Genomic DNA, 14,363 nt, shown 5'->3' on the forward strand with positions numbered 1-14,363 from the left:
GTGGCCTGCATTTGCCCCTGGAACCTTCATAAGATTTCAGTGTTAAGCTTCAAGCAGAAATTTACAGCACACAGGCTTGCTAGATGAAGGGCAGAGCTGGCTCTGGAGATTCCAGTGGTGGCTCGCGTTGGAGGCTCTGCGTGCTCCCCCCCTGCAGAAACTCCCCGTGATTTGTGAGATGTATTCAGGTAGAGGGGTCTGCTGCTGGGATAGAGGAGGTGGTTACTGGCTGGTGTTTGGGCCGTACTTCGTCAAGACCAGACTGAGCTGCAGTCCTCCCTTGATTTTTTTAGTTTTGTGAGTCAGGGGTCTCATTAGGTAGTTCATATTGGCCTTGAACTTGAGATACTTCTGCCTCAGCCTCCCAAGTGCTAGGCTCCAGGCTTGCACCACCACGCTCTACTCTTCTGCAGTGTGTCTTGTTTGCAGCTTCGGCACTGTGCTTTGGGCTGTGTGGCTGCAGAGGGAGGGTGTGGGAATTGCAGAGGCCACGCCTGCTTGGTTTGCTTCTTTGAAGGGTTTGAAGGGCTGCTTGTAGAGCTGAGCTGGGGTTGCTCTGGATGGACAGCCTTGCATCTTGGCCTGTGGGGAGCCAGCAGGACTTGTGAGGTGTCTGCACCCCAAACAGTCTCCTGTCACCTGGCTGCGGCTTTCTGTCAGGAAGCCTTTGGGGTTTTTCAGTGTGTCAGCATGCACCCTGCCTGCCTGTCCTGCACTCCGTTCCTGCAGGTATCGCCATGACCACAGGAAGCCCTCTTGAGTGTGGGGTCTTTCCCATCACCCTGAAGGGGGCAGAGAAGAGGTGTCTTAGCCTAGAGTTGGGGTGACAGCTTTTTGATGTGCTGCAGGGCCCCATGTGCTGGTCACATGCTTTCCTTTATCCTTTCCTGGGGAAATGAGCACTTTGCTTTTGTGCTGGTTCGGAACCCAGGGTTTTGTGGTCTAGGTCAGCACTCATCACTGAGCTGGGCCCTCGGTCTGAAAGCAGTTTCTTAAGCTGTGGATTCTTTCCAGTCCCTACTCCAGGGTTTCATCAGTAGACAGCACTCTCCATTGTGAACCCAATCCGTGGCTTCCTGTCCTGTGAGCTCCAGTGCCATGGCCACGGAGGAGAAGAAGCCGGAGACAGAGGCCGTGAGGCCACAACCTACCCCCTCCTCCTCGGCCACACAGAGCAAGGTGTGTGCCCTTGCTGAAATCCCTAGGGAGCCTCTGGGGCAAGTAGTTTTAAAAGATTTTAGTGATGTAGGGGCTGGGGAGGTGGCTCAGCGGAATAAGCACTTCCCTGGCAAGCGCAAGGACCTGAGTTCAGTCCCTGGTTCCACAACCATTTTGGCGATGTGATTGCAACACTGTCAGCCTGGTCTCCTGGACTGGTTCAGTAGGCTGCCCATCTTCCTCTCTGACCACCGTGGCACATGTGCCCGTTGTAGGCCACATTAGGGATTCGGAGTCAGAAGCACAGAGTCCTAGTTGGATGCGGTGGTTCAAGCCTGTAATACTAGCTGTTTGGGAGGATTACAAGTCAAGGTCGGCTGGGCAGTCTATTAAGACTGTATTCTGTCTCAACATAAAAGGGCCTGGGGATGGAGCTCAGTGGTAGAGCACCGTCTTTGATTGCCACTGCTACAGAAAAACATAAACCAGATTCTTGGTCCTGGTTGTAAGAGTCTGGAGGACCCAGAAAAATCTCTCTGGCTAAGCCCCCGGCCTGGCCGCACAGCTCTGGTTCCTAAGCAGGTCTTCCTGTCTCCAGGCGACAGGAGGCAGGGCCTTCTGCGCTCTGCACACCTTCCCCCAGCATGGGCGCAGGGGCAGGTGCTGCACGGGCTTGCTGGGCCCTGGGGGTCTTGGGTGTGTGCTTCAGATGTGCCGGGCGGTGGGGATCAGTGAGGCGCAAACTTGGAGGTGGTGCTTCTGAGGTCACTGAACGCAGCCTCTGGTTGCTGCGAGGCGTGTGGGGCTGGAGTCAGCTGGAGCAAGGGTACTTGCTGTGGGCCAGCTTCAGTGTCTCCTCTCTCCAACAGCCAACACCTGTTAAACCAAACTATGCTCTCAAGTTTACCCTGGCAGGCCACACGAAAGCTGTGTCCTCCGTGAAGTTCAGCCCGAATGGAGAGTGGCTGGCAAGCTCGTGTGCGTATGCGCTCAGTGGCTGGCGGGGGGGACCTGGGTGGGCTGGGCTGGTTTGCCCCAACATGGCCTGTGCCACACATCCCTCTCTGGCACCACGGAACCACTGTTGTTGAAATTGTGCCCCTTCAGCCGGGCCTGGTGGCACATGCCTGTAATCCCAGCACTTGGGGAGGCTGAGGCAGGAGGCTTATTATGAGTTTGGGACCAGCCTGAACTGCATATCAAGACCCTGTCTCTAAAAGACAAAAAAAAAGAAAAGAAAAAGAAATTGTGCCCTTTGCCACTGGGAAGGGGAGGGCCCAGTCCCTCCTACATATCCCTGCCCCTGCTTAGAGGCTTCCTGAGCTATCTTTATCCTGCCTTCTGGAAATGAGCACTTTGTTTTTGTGCTGGTTCGGAACCCAGGGTTTTGTGGTCTAGGTCAGCACTCTCATCACTGAGCTGGGCCTTCGGTTTGAAAAGCAGTTTCTTAAGCTGTGGATTCTTTCCAGGCCCCACTCCAGGGACCCGGAAGTGCTGAGGAGCAGGGCTGAGGGTGCGGACAGCCTGGGCCATGCGCTGAGCAGCAGCTCTTTTTCATCTCTTCCAGCTGCTGATAAACTCATTAAAATTTGGGGTGCATATGATGGGAAGTTTGAGAAGACCATATCGGGGCACAAGCTGGTAGGTATCCCCCTGTGCCGCTGGTGAGCCCGTGGGGTGCTGGGGCGGTCAGGGCAGATGGGACTCCCACCCCTGTATTTTTTTTTTTTTTTCTTTTTGTGGAACCGGGGATTGAATTCTGGCCCTTGCGCTTGCCAGGGAAGCACTTATTCCACTGAGCCATCCCCCTGGCCCCTCCTGTATTTCTTTGTGGGGTTTGCCTTTTGTGTTTTTTGTGCAGACCATTCTTTTTAAAATTTTATTTATTTATTTATTTATGTGTGTGTGTGTGTGTGTGTGTGTGTGTGGCCAGCTCAGCCCACCAGGGGGCGGGACTGGCTGGCATGTGGTGCTGGGGGATTGAACCGTGGTCCCTGTGCTTTGCTAAGCTTGTTCTAAGGTGTTTTAGACCACTGAGCCATCTCACCAGCCCCTGTGCAGACCATTCTGACCTTGCAGGTAATCTGCTGCCTGGCAGAGCCACCATGAGAGGCCGCTGCTGTGGGCCTACACGGGCCCTGTGTATGCCTCCCATGTGGCAGTCACTGGCCAGGGCTGGGGACTTTGCTGTGTGTGGGGGCGCTGGCCTCTGTCCAGAGATGGTAGCCTCGCGTTTTCCTTCCCAAGGGCATATCAGACGTGGCATGGTCTTCGGACTCTAACCTCCTTGTTTCTGCTTCGGATGACAAAACCTTGAAGATATGGGATGTGAGCTCTGTAAGTGGCCCAGTCCTTTTCTGGGAGGGTCCGCAGAGGGCTGGTCCCCAGGAGGTCGTCGGATGCCTGGTGACCTTGGCCTTACGTGGCCCAATGCTGCTTCCTAGGGCAAGTGTCTGAAAACCCTGAAGGGCCACAGCAACTACGTCTTCTGCTGTAACTTCAACCCGCAGTCCAACCTCATCGTCTCAGGGTCTGTAAGTGCGCTGCCGTCTCCTCTGGGGGCCGGGGCGGCCTGGGCTCCGGGTGCCCTCCTCGCCGCTGCCCAGGCGCTGCTCTGATCTCCTTCGTCCTTTAGTTTGATGAGAGCGTGAGGATCTGGGATGTGAAGACGGGGAAGTGCCTCAAGACTCTGCCTGCTCACTCCGACCCGGTCTCGGCTGTAAGTCCCCCGTGTGGTTGAGGCTGTAGCACCCAGGACGCCAGAGCTTGGGCTCCAGGCCAGTGTGTGTGGGGGGGTGGCCTGAGCCACCTCACAGAGTGGGTGACTGGGTGGGAGGTGTGGGGGCGGGAGTCTCCTGGTGGGCACTGTGGTCACAGTAAGGGGAATTGGGGTGGAGGTGGCTTTGATGAGCCGGGTGACGGGGTGACATGGGGAGGCTTGCGCTGTCAGTGCTGGAGCCCTTGGAGAGCAGATGTGCCCTGGCCTGCCACGCAGATGCCACCCCAGTGTCTGGGACAGTGCCATCCATTCTGCAGCCTCGTGGAGAGCACTCTTAGCATCCCACAGACTCAATCCCTACACCCTTGGGTGGGGAGAGGGGTCCTGTGGCTCCACTTGTGTTTCTGGGAGGGGAGGGGACCTCTCTTTCCCGATCCTGGTGGCACAAGGTTTTAAGCTTTTCCAGCCTGGGAGAGCTTTTGTCTGGCCCAAGACCATACGTATTGTTTGTTTTTTTTTTTTTGGCGGAACCGGGGATTGAACTCAGGCCCTTGTGCTTGCCAGGGAAGCGCCTATTCCACTGAGCCATCTCCCCGGCCCCGACCATGCGTGTTGAACAGATGGGTATCCTAGCCTGTGCCCACAGCCCCCTGGGGTGGAGGGCTCATTCCTCGTGTGAGGGCTGGGGGAGTGTAGGCCCAGTTTGGCCCGATGCCACCCTGCCCTCCGGGACCGTGCACAGTCACAAGGTGGAGCTGACTTCCATGAGAGTCAGGGTGCACTGAGGGACCATAGGACTTAGGCAGCTGCCGGCACTAGCTGGGACAGCTGCGGGTCTCCCGAGGCAGGCGATGTCCAGCAGGCCTTCTGCAGAGCTCTGCCAAGACCTGAGCACTTGCCCCTTGAGCCGTGGGTGTGGCTGGCCATACCTGCCACAAGCCTCTTGTGCATCATGCACAGGCAGGGGTGGGTGGGAGGTCCCCAAGGACCCTGAGGCAGGGGAAGAACTGGGCATGGCAGCTATGGGCAGGCTGAGGCAGGGGGTGGCTACTTTGAGCTCAGGCTGGGCAACTTAGTGACTGAGATCCTGTCTCAAAATAATAAAAAAACAGGATGGACTGGGAATGTAGCTCCGTGTTCTTGGGCTCAGTCTGTAGTGTCCCCCTAGAAAGCAAAACATCTGTTTTTATGAGTTCACTTGTTGAGATGCTGGCTCAGGTGCATTGGGTTGAAAGGAGGGGTTAGGGTCACCAGGCCTTTGACCTTGGAGCTCGGTGCCGTTGCTGTGTGGGGGACCCTGGGCCAGCAGTGGCCATGTCACTTGTTTGGAAAGCACCTTCAGAACTAGAAGCTGTCGCTGCCCAGGGGCTTAGGCCTGTGCAGATCTGGCCCCTTGAGGAGCTGTGGGCATCCCCTTGTGTCCCATCCCTTCCCTGGGCCAGGCCGAGAGCCAGGCAGTGTGGCCCCTTGGGGGGAGTGGGGGAGTAGCCCCAGGGCTTCCTTGAGCTTTCGGCCCCCCCCAGCGTTTTCCTTATAGTGCAGAGCGAGAGGGCTTTGTTGGAAGGCTTGTCATGGGTCTCACCTGCCCAGGACTCAAAACAAATTCGTGCTACACTTTAATTCCTGACATATTTCATTTTTTGTTGTGGAGTTTCACTTTTGGGGAAAAAAGTAAACAATGGGGAACGATTCAACTCGAAAGGGATTGCTGTGCAGCTCTCCCTCCGTCCTTGGGGTGAGCAGGCCTGCATCCAGGTGGAGCTGGTCGTCTGGGACCACCTGAGGCTGTCGTCTCCCAAGACCCAGGCATGGGTCTGCTACTACTTGGGAGCAGCTACTGGGGGGGGGGGCGGCTCCCCAGGCTTATCGTTCTCCCTTTTGTATTGGGACTCAAATTCGGGGTCTCCTGCCTGCAGGCCCGTGAGCCTTCTTTGTGCCAAGTTGTGGCCAGCCTTGTGGGCCCACCAGGCCATCCTCATGGGGCTGGGCGAGGGTTTGGTTCTAGCTCCTGGCGGTATTGTGGTTGCCCACGTTGGGGCACCAGTTGCGATCCAAGGCTGGCTGTGGGTTGTGGTCCAGAAGTCTCAGAAATAGGCTGCCTTCTGCTGGCCGCCTCAGGAATGCCGTCGGTTCACCTGTCTTGCCCCTGGGTCCTGGTGGCCACTGGGAAGGGTGCAGGCCCGAAGGGAAGGGTGTGTGGTGGCATGTGCGCTGCCGGGGGCTCTGCGAGTGGGCTGTGCAGGGTGCTGAGCCCCGGGTGGTAAGTGTTCTGTCCCTCTCTGTCTGATTCCTAGGTTCACTTTAATCGTGACGGGTCCTTGATAGTTTCCAGCAGCTATGACGGTCTCTGGTGAGTTCCATCTTGTCGTCCAGTTGGTGACGGCCACACCACTGCCTGGTGCGCTGTGGAGGCTTCCTGACACGGTCTGGGGCATGCACACGTGCACGAACGTGTCGCGGGGGTGGGGTGCGCCGCCCCTGGGGAGGAGGAGGGCGAGGCCTGTGTGGGAGTCTCAGGGTCCTGTGGGCCTGGTGGGGGTTGTGACACAGGCGATTCAGGGCATGCAGGGAGGTAGGGGCCAGGGGCTGGAGTGCGGTGGAGTTGAAGCAGCGTGGCTGATGACTTCAGGGCTAAGCGCGGTCCGCAGGAAGGGGGTGGTGGCAGTGGGTGATGTGACCAGGCTCTCCCAGGCAGGGAAGGAGGAGGGACTAGACCAGGGCCACGCTCACGAAGGTCAGAAGCACAGAGGTAACCTAAGGCCACCACTGAAACGCAGCATGCTGGGGACAGAGTGGCAGAGGGCTGGCTGAAAACTTTCTCCATTTGGGCACCAGGGACGCTGCCACACGTCTGTCATCCATCCCTCTGGAGGGCTGAGGCAGGAAGATGGCAAGTTTGAGTCTAGACCAGGAAACTTAGAGATTTGATGAGACCTGGTTTAAAATAAAACAGCCCTGAATGTAGCTCAGTGTTGAGGCCCTGGGTCCCATTTCCGATATAATCTCAAATATAAAATCAGTAAATGAGTACTGTCAAGTTGTTGTTGTTGTTGTTGTTGTTGTTGATTTTGGATTTTGAAAGCCTTTCTGGCTTTGCTGCTGGTTTTGGTTTGTTTAAGCAAGGTGTCACTAGTTCAGGCTGGCTTTGAGTTCAGTATGTAAGTAACCCTCCTGCCTCAGCCTCCCAAGTGCTGGGATTGCAGGCATGCGTCCCCACACTGGGCTTGTGCTGCTTTGAAGAAACAGTCTAAAGTGTGTGGCCAGGGGGCCAGGGCCACAGTGAGAGGCTGGTGGTGCTCGGCCCAGGCTGGGGGCCAGAGCTGCCTGTGTGCCCTGCGTGTTGGGTGGTCACGGTTTAGCTGAGCGCAGTCACAAAGACCTGGTATCTGTTCGTCACCAGGGCAGTGACTTGGGTTGGAGAAAGCCTCCCCTCTTTTTTTTTTTTAAAAAAGGAAAACTGCAGGATGGGGTGGTGTATGCCTGTAACCCCAGCACTTGGAGACGGAGGCAGGAGGATGACAAGTATGAGGTCAACCTGAGCTATATAGTGAGATCCCTTCTCCCCGTCCCTGAGAAAGGAATATGTGTGGAATGGGGTAGCTCCTGAGAGACAGGATTCCCAGGTAGGTTGCCAGCGAGTCCACCTCTCTGAAAGTTTTATAGAGCCAAGTCTCCAGGGGTGGGTATGACACAGGTCAAATTAATGATGGACAAATAGGATTACAAGTACAGCCATTTAGATAATATATTGATCCAATAGTAGCAAGGGGATGTGGGTGACATCAGGAACCTTGGTGACCATCAGGCTTTATTTATTTATTTATTTATTTATTTTTGGCGAAACCAGGGATTGAACCCAGGCTGTTGCGCTTGCCAGGGAAGCGCGTATTCCACTGAGCCACCTCCTTGGCCCCTGTTTTACCTTTAGTTTTGGGCATCTTAGTCTTGGTGGAAGAGGATGGCCCAGCCCTAGTGAGAGTGTGGCTTATTTAGGTGGCGAGTTTCAGAATGTGGCGTCGGTGATCTCAAGCCTCGGTAGGGAGAACACAGATTTGGCTGTTGTGATCTCAGTCTTCCAAAGGGCCTCTTCCCTTTTCTGACTGCCTGCATGTCTGCCTGAGGTCGCTGGGTACCACATGCACCTCTGAGGAGGTGCCCTAACTGCAGGGAGAGGAGAAGGGCCTCTAGCTGCCTGGGCCAGTCGGGTGGTATAGGGAGAGTGAGTCTTGGGCCTCGGCTGGAAGTCCTGGTTTTATTTATTTATTTATTTATTTTTTACATTTATTTATTTATTGTGTGTGTGTGTGTGTGTGTGTGTGTGTGTGGCCAGCTCAGCCCACCAGGGGGCTGCTGCCTGGCATGTGGTGCTGGGGGAACTGAACCGCGGTCCCTGTGCTTTGCCAAGCTTGTTCCAAGTAGGTGCTTTAGACCGCTGAGCCACCTCGCCAGCCCCTGGAAGTCCTGTTGCAGTGCAGGCCTGAGCTCCTTTAACAGGGCCCCCGTGGGCCCCCGTCAAGGAGTCCCGCACTTTGCGTTGGTTCCATCTGCACAGTCATTTGGAATTTGGCAGCCTCTCTAAGAGCAGCAAGGTTTACTGGGGAAAGGAGATGGGGATAGAATAGCTTTTTTTTTTTTTTAAGGAAAGATCATAGTGGGCTGCCATTGCCCAGACTTAAAAAGCAGTTGGCTGTGGTGGTGCACATCTATAAACCCAGGTGCTCTGGAGGCCGAGGCAGGAGAATCCCAGCTTAGCACAGGCAGTCTAGCAAGATTCTGCCTCAAGAGGAGAAGGGGCGTTGTAGCCCTGTGTTAGAGCACTGTACCTCGTATGTGTGTGCACCTGGGTTCTGTCCCTAGTGCCCTCCCAAATACCACTGAAAGCATCCTGGGGATGTGGCCAGGGAACCTATGGTTGCAAAAAGACCTAAATGTGGAGAATTGCACGAGGCCGGTATTGAAAACGTAGAGTCCAGTGGAGGAAATCGGACACCAGCAGGCCTCGGGATGGGGCAGGAACAAGTTTAGGTGGTAGTCAGTGCGCCTGTCCAAGTGCAGTGGCAGCTCAGGGCCACCAGGCTGGAGCCCAGGGTGGCCTAGTCCAGGAGTCCTTGGTGAGGGGGAGGGCCGGTCACGCTGGGTGCTTGGTGGGCGTGGTGTGGTGTGTTGGGGGCTGCGGTGCTCTCCAGGACAGCAGGCTCCCTGTCTGCCCAGCCAGTGCTCCCCTCCCCCGTTGTGGCCTTGAGATCGTGCCCGGCGGGCTGCGCATCTGGACATATGTTGGCAGAGCCATGGTAACGGGAGAGTGGAAGGGCCTCAAAAGCTGGTGTGTCCCCTCTAGAGAGGTGGCCATCCACCATGTAATCCACTGCCAGCCAACCAGCCCCAAGCTAGGGCAGAGGAACCCCAGGATGTTTGGGGACAGAGAAGACGTGCAGGGAGTGTGCAGGCGCTGGGCTTGGGGCCGCCGGCAGCTGCCGCTTCCTCGATATATTCTGTTCTTCCTTTACAGCCGCATCTGGGACACTGCGTCCGGACAGTGCCTGAAGACACTCATCGGTGAGTCACCCTGCGGGTCACTGTGGGCTCCTGCTGACCTCTGTGACTTTGCCCCTCGCTTTTCCCTGAGCCACCTGTCCTGTGCTCTCCTGCCCAGCCTTTGGCCCGCCTCTGCGGGAGCCCCTTGCTCCTGTTCCTGTCTCTGCTGGTGCCTCCTTCCTGACCAAGGGCACCCCACTCCTCCGCAGGACTCGTGGTGCCTTTGGGCGCTTGGCCTGTGCTGTCCAAGGAGCCCTTCTCCAGATACTGTGGGCCGGGGCTCCGCCTGCTGGGAGGAGGGGCTGCATGCAGGGTGCTGCTGAGGCGGGGCTGGATCCCTCGGTCAGCACTGCAGAGGGGCAGCCGGTGACCCTGGGTGGGCAGTGGCCTGGGCAGGGCTGCTTAGGACCGCAGGGTGGCGAGGCTGGTCCCCCGTGCAGGGGTGTCCTGACTGCAGTAGTGGGGACAGGGAAGGGAGCCACCAAGGAGGTGCCATTCTCACCTGTGTCTGGGAGGTGAAAGTGATGCAGGGCCAGGAGAGGAGTCCATGGGCCGTCCTTGCCTGCAGGTCCTCTCCCTGCGTCCCACACAGCCAGGCCCCGGGTGCTGTGAGCTCTGTGTCCAAGGCCCTCTTCCAGGACAAGATGGGCAGCTGCCCTCAGGCAGGGGCTGGTGGGGGGGTGGGGGGACGGACTCAGGGTGATCCTGAAGCAGGGCCTTGGGCTTCCTGGTGGAAGTGCCCTTTGGCTTCCCAACTTACACCTCGGATTGTCAGGGTTAAACTTGTTGGTGAGTTGTCCACTAGGACCGTGTCCTCCCTGGAGTCACAGTGAGGGGCTGACACCTGCACGAGTGACGTGTGGCCCCGCCGCCTGCACGTCAGATCTAGGACAGCAGTCAGTGAACTTTCTCAGTGGCACAGCCACGCTTGGCTGTCAGGCCCACACGGCTGGTGTGATGTGCACAGGACCCAGGCCTGGGTCCCACCGCATGAACATCTGTGGACTGTGCACCCCGAAAGTGGGCGCTGTGCTGTGCACAGGAAGGGCACAGGTGGCATCTGGGGTAGGGATGGAACACCAGCCCCGGGCCACCGTGCGTGGGTCGAGGTTGTAGCCGGGTGGCCTTCCTGGCAGTCCACCTGCCATGCCCATGGCAGTGCTGGGGCTGTTGGTGGCAGATCACATTCTTCTTCTGTGGATTCTGCAATTTGTCGTATTTCTGCAATGTTTTGGGGGCCTCACTGTGCACTTCAGGCTGGCCTTACCTCACCATGGAGCCCAGGCTGGCCTCAAGACTCGGTGGTCCTGCCTCAGCCCCCTCAGTGCTGGGATGACAGACATGTTCCCGCATGCCTGCTCCTTTATTTCTGCAGTATTTTTTTGCCTCGGGTTGATTGGCCCCTTGATGGGCGGCCAGCCAGCCGGTGTGGGTGCCAGGCAGGCCTGAGTGCCCGAGCTGCAGGGTGCAGGGTGCAGGGTGCGGGCGGGCTCGTCTAGGAGAGGTGAGCAGTGCGCTGGGCTGCGCTGGGGGTGGCGGGAGTGACTTCTGGACCGAAGGGGCCCTGGCAATAACTGTCTTGTGTGCCTTTCAGTGTGGGTGCCCAACCTGAGGGAGCTGTGGCCGCGGCGAGTCCGTGGTAATGCGTGTGCTGGGGCACGCCGGGGTCTCCCCGGGGTGAGGCGCGGGCAGGCGCCTTGCTTCGTGGGTGAGGATGGGCGCGGCGTGGCCTCCTCAGCAGTGGCTGGCGGCTCTCCCAGCTGTGGGCCACAGGCTGAGCTTAGAGCCAGGGCGCCAGGAGAAGAGGCGGCCGCGTGGCTGAGGCTGCCTCCCGCAGGACGGCGCTCGCCGTTCTCTTCCCAGCCTCCTTGGGGATTTGCAGGCACACGGGAGGCTCGGTGACCCCAGGGCTGCTTGCCCCTGGCCCTTCACTCCTAAGCCCTGGCGTCTAAGGAGGCTTGAGAGGCACTCAGGACACGGGAAGGGTGTGGGGCAGCGTTGTGGGCTCAAGGATGGTGGTGGTGTAGCGGTGGCAGCAACCTCAGAGCCGTCTCTCACACATGGTGATGTGGTGGTGGGCACTGGGCCCGCCCGCTGCCACTCATGATCTGTTTCCCACGCAGATGATGACAACCCTCCTGTGTCCTTTGTGAAGTTCTCTCCGAATGGCAAATACATCCTGGCTGCCACGCTGGACAAGTAAGAGCTCTGTGTGGGCTCCCAGGCATCTCCCCCTGGGACCCAGGATCCGGTCATCTGTGGGGAGCCAGAGGAGGCCTTGCCGATTTTGGTCTGAGGATTTGGGGTACGGCCTGCTCCGGAGCCCTGAGCAGAGCTGAGCCTGCCCACATAGGGTGCACAGGCCTTCCAGCCCTGACCCCTGGGCTCCTTGTGGTCACCCAGACTGGCACCTGACCGTAGCCGCAGGCAGACTGCAAGCGCACTCGCTCCCTGGGTGGCTGTTGCAGCCCTGGCCGGTCCTGTGTGTGTGTGTGCTGTATGGCTCGGCTCCCCAGGAACCCGCGGTGGGCCCTCTCCCCGTCAGCTCCCTCTGTGCTCAGGATGCCCCGGAGGCCCCACCTCCCCGAGGCTTCCTTCCTCTGTGGTGTCACCTCACGGGCACAGGAGCCCCGAGAGTCCCACACTGCATGGGCAGCGCTCACCCTGTCCCATCTGTCTTCCAGCACACTGAAGCTCTGGGACTACAGCAAGGGCAAGGTGAGCTCCAGCGCGCCGGCCTGGCCTGCTGTGTGCCATGTTGCGGGGACCAGCGGCGGGTTCGGGCTGCCCTGCGAGTGGGACCGGGTGGCTGGGATGTGGGGGCATGGCACTAACAGCCTGCGCCTCCTTCCCAGTGCCTGAAGACCTACACGGGTCACAAGAACGAGAAGTACTGCATATTTGCCAATTTCTCCGTGACTGGGGGCAAGGTGAGTGTGGCTTCCGCTGCTGGCCACATAGTGTGCCCTGGGGTCGGAGTTGGCAGGGCAGGCTTGCTCCCCGTCTCCTTCTGATGTGCTCATGCATCGGGCAGGCGGTTCTGGGTGGTGGGTGCGACGGCGATCTCAGGCTCCCGTCCTGTGTGTAGATTCTGGCTGTGCCCCCACCCTCCAGTGTCAGGCCCCTAGACTTGGACAGGGGACGAAGTGTGGGTGGTGACACTGGGTGAAGTATAAGTGACCTTGGAGCTCTGGGACAGCTTCTAGCGTGGAGTCCCCCTGGGGTTCCCTGAGCATGGCAGCTGCACCAGCCAGGTAAGGACGGGCGCAAGCCGCTGACCTGCTCTTGCTCCTCCTGGGTCTGCCACTGTGACAGTGGATCGTGTCTGGCTCTGAGGACAACCTGGTGTACATCTGGAACCTGCAGACCAAGGAGATCGTCCAGAAGCTGCAAGGCCACACAGGTGGGAAGCGCGCCAGGACGCAGGGTGTGCCCTGCCCTGTCCCCAACCCCAGAGCTGCGGTACTGGCTCCTGCCTGCCCTCCCCTCCGTCATATGTCCTGGGCCCGTCCTTCATGCCGCAGCCCTGCTGTGGGCCACAGGCTCCCTGCCACTTAGGTGCTGAGGGTGCCACTGCACCCAGCCCTGAGGGCCTGGGATGGCCCCACACTGCCTCGGCACATAACCCCTTGGAGACCCCAGCAGGGCTGTGCCTTCTCCCTCACAGGCCAGCCACCCGCCCACCCGATCGACTAGGGTCAGCTGTCCTCACGGTATGGCCAGCTCAGGCAGCAGCAGAGTCCTGGGGTCCAGGGTGTTATGCACCCAAAGTGCAGGTGTTCCTGGGGTGCAGCTGTCACCCTGCAGTTGCTAGTCGGCAGCAGTGGGGGGTCAGCATGGGTGGGGGCCCAGGGCATGTGGACAGGCACAGGGACCCTGCCACTGTTCCCCGAGCTCCTGTGCCTAGCAGGCCTGTGGTGGTTTGTGGTCAGGCCAGGCTGCGGCCTGGGTGCTGAGAATCCTGGTGAGGGGCAGCCCCAGGTGAGGGGCAGCCTGACCTCTCTATTTGCAGATGTGGTGATCTCGACGGCTTGTCACCCCACGGAGAACATCATTGCCTCGGCCGCCTTAGAGAACGACAAAACCATTAAACTGTGGAAGAGTGACTGCTAATCCTCCTGGCTCAGAGACTGTTGGAAGTCGACATTGGCAGGAAGTGGGGTGTGGCACAGGTGTGGGGCCCAGGCGGCCGCAGCACACGCCGCTCAGGACGGTGAGCTGAGGGGTGTGCACCCCAGGACGCTCCAGCACCTCGGGGACATTTTTTGCTAGCTCTGTCCCGCCCAGGGAGGAGTTCCTAGTTCACTTGCTCAGAGGCAACAAAAGTTTTTAATTTTTTATTACAAGAGAGCGAAGTTCGATTTATCATGGGTTGTTTTTTTCCAGGAATTGTTGTGTACATTTTTGATATTTCCTACCCAGTGGGAACGCACACTGTGGCCGGCTCAGTGGCCCGGTGTGGGTTTCCTTCTGGCGCTGCCAGCTCAGTCCCTCCAGAGTGGTGCCTGGTACGTCTTCTCATCTTCTGGAACACAAAGCCTGTGTAGTGACTTCAGGTCCAGTCCCTTTGGGTCAAGATTTCTGGGCCACGGTGACCCAACGGCAGCTGTGGGCCGTGTCCCCTTCCTCTCTGGCGTCCACACAGCTGCACAAACTGTAATAAAAGGTGGGATTTTGTACTCATTGTGACGGGAGCTCATCTCCGCCTGGCTTGTCACCCACTTGGCAGGGGCCGGTGGGCAAGGGGGTCCTCTCAGGGTGCCACCAGTGGTTCCTCCCATCGAAGGCTGGGCTTCCTGTGGTGCCTGCAGCCGAGTGCCCTAGGTGGGCCTTTTTGGGCCTGTGAGTGCCACTGTCACCTGCATCCTGGGCCAGGCTCAGTGGGAAGGAATAATGGCCTAGTGTCCTTAGGCTCGGCCTCATGCCGCCCTGGTGTCCTCAGGCACCCTGG

The 14,363-nt window shown here is 58.5% G+C and overlaps 1 protein-coding gene across 1 annotated transcript; it reads left to right on the forward strand.

Annotated features, from left to right (window-relative positions):
- The first annotated feature begins 1,019 nt into the window (after positions 1-1,019).
- Positions 1,020-13,881, forward strand: Wdr5 (WD repeat domain 5). The gene is made up of 13 exons (XM_004640413.2): positions 1,020-1,179; positions 2,028-2,136; positions 2,726-2,799; positions 3,406-3,495; positions 3,603-3,692; positions 3,794-3,877; positions 6,172-6,227; positions 9,387-9,433; positions 11,536-11,611; positions 12,097-12,130; positions 12,268-12,342; positions 12,728-12,815; positions 13,425-13,881. Exons 1-13 carry the CDS (start codon positions 1,099-1,101, stop codon positions 13,523-13,525), a joined length of 1,005 nt encoding a protein of 334 aa, XP_004640470.1. The 5' UTR covers positions 1,020-1,098; the 3' UTR covers positions 13,526-13,881.
- The last annotated feature ends 482 nt before the right edge of the window (positions 13,882-14,363 follow it).

Source organism: Octodon degus, unplaced genomic scaffold, assembly GCF_000260255.1.
Source record: "Octodon degus isolate 3935 unplaced genomic scaffold, OctDeg1.0 scaffold00123, whole genome shotgun sequence".
Taxonomy (NCBI): domain Eukaryota; kingdom Metazoa; phylum Chordata; class Mammalia; order Rodentia; family Octodontidae; genus Octodon; species Octodon degus.

Bases quoted from the DNA above. Each gene is read 5' to 3' on its own strand.
- Wdr5 (XM_004640413.2), top strand. From the start codon at position 1,099: ATGGCCACGGAGGAGAAGAAGCCGGAGACAGAGGCCGTGAGGCCACAA. The intron at 3,496-3,602 runs GTAAGTGGCCCA...GCTGCTTCCTAG, and splicing joins AGATATGGGATGTGAGCTCT to GGCAAGTGTCTGAAAACCCT. The intron at 3,878-6,171 runs GTAAGTCCCCCG...TCTGATTCCTAG, and splicing joins ACTCCGACCCGGTCTCGGCT to GTTCACTTTAATCGTGACGG.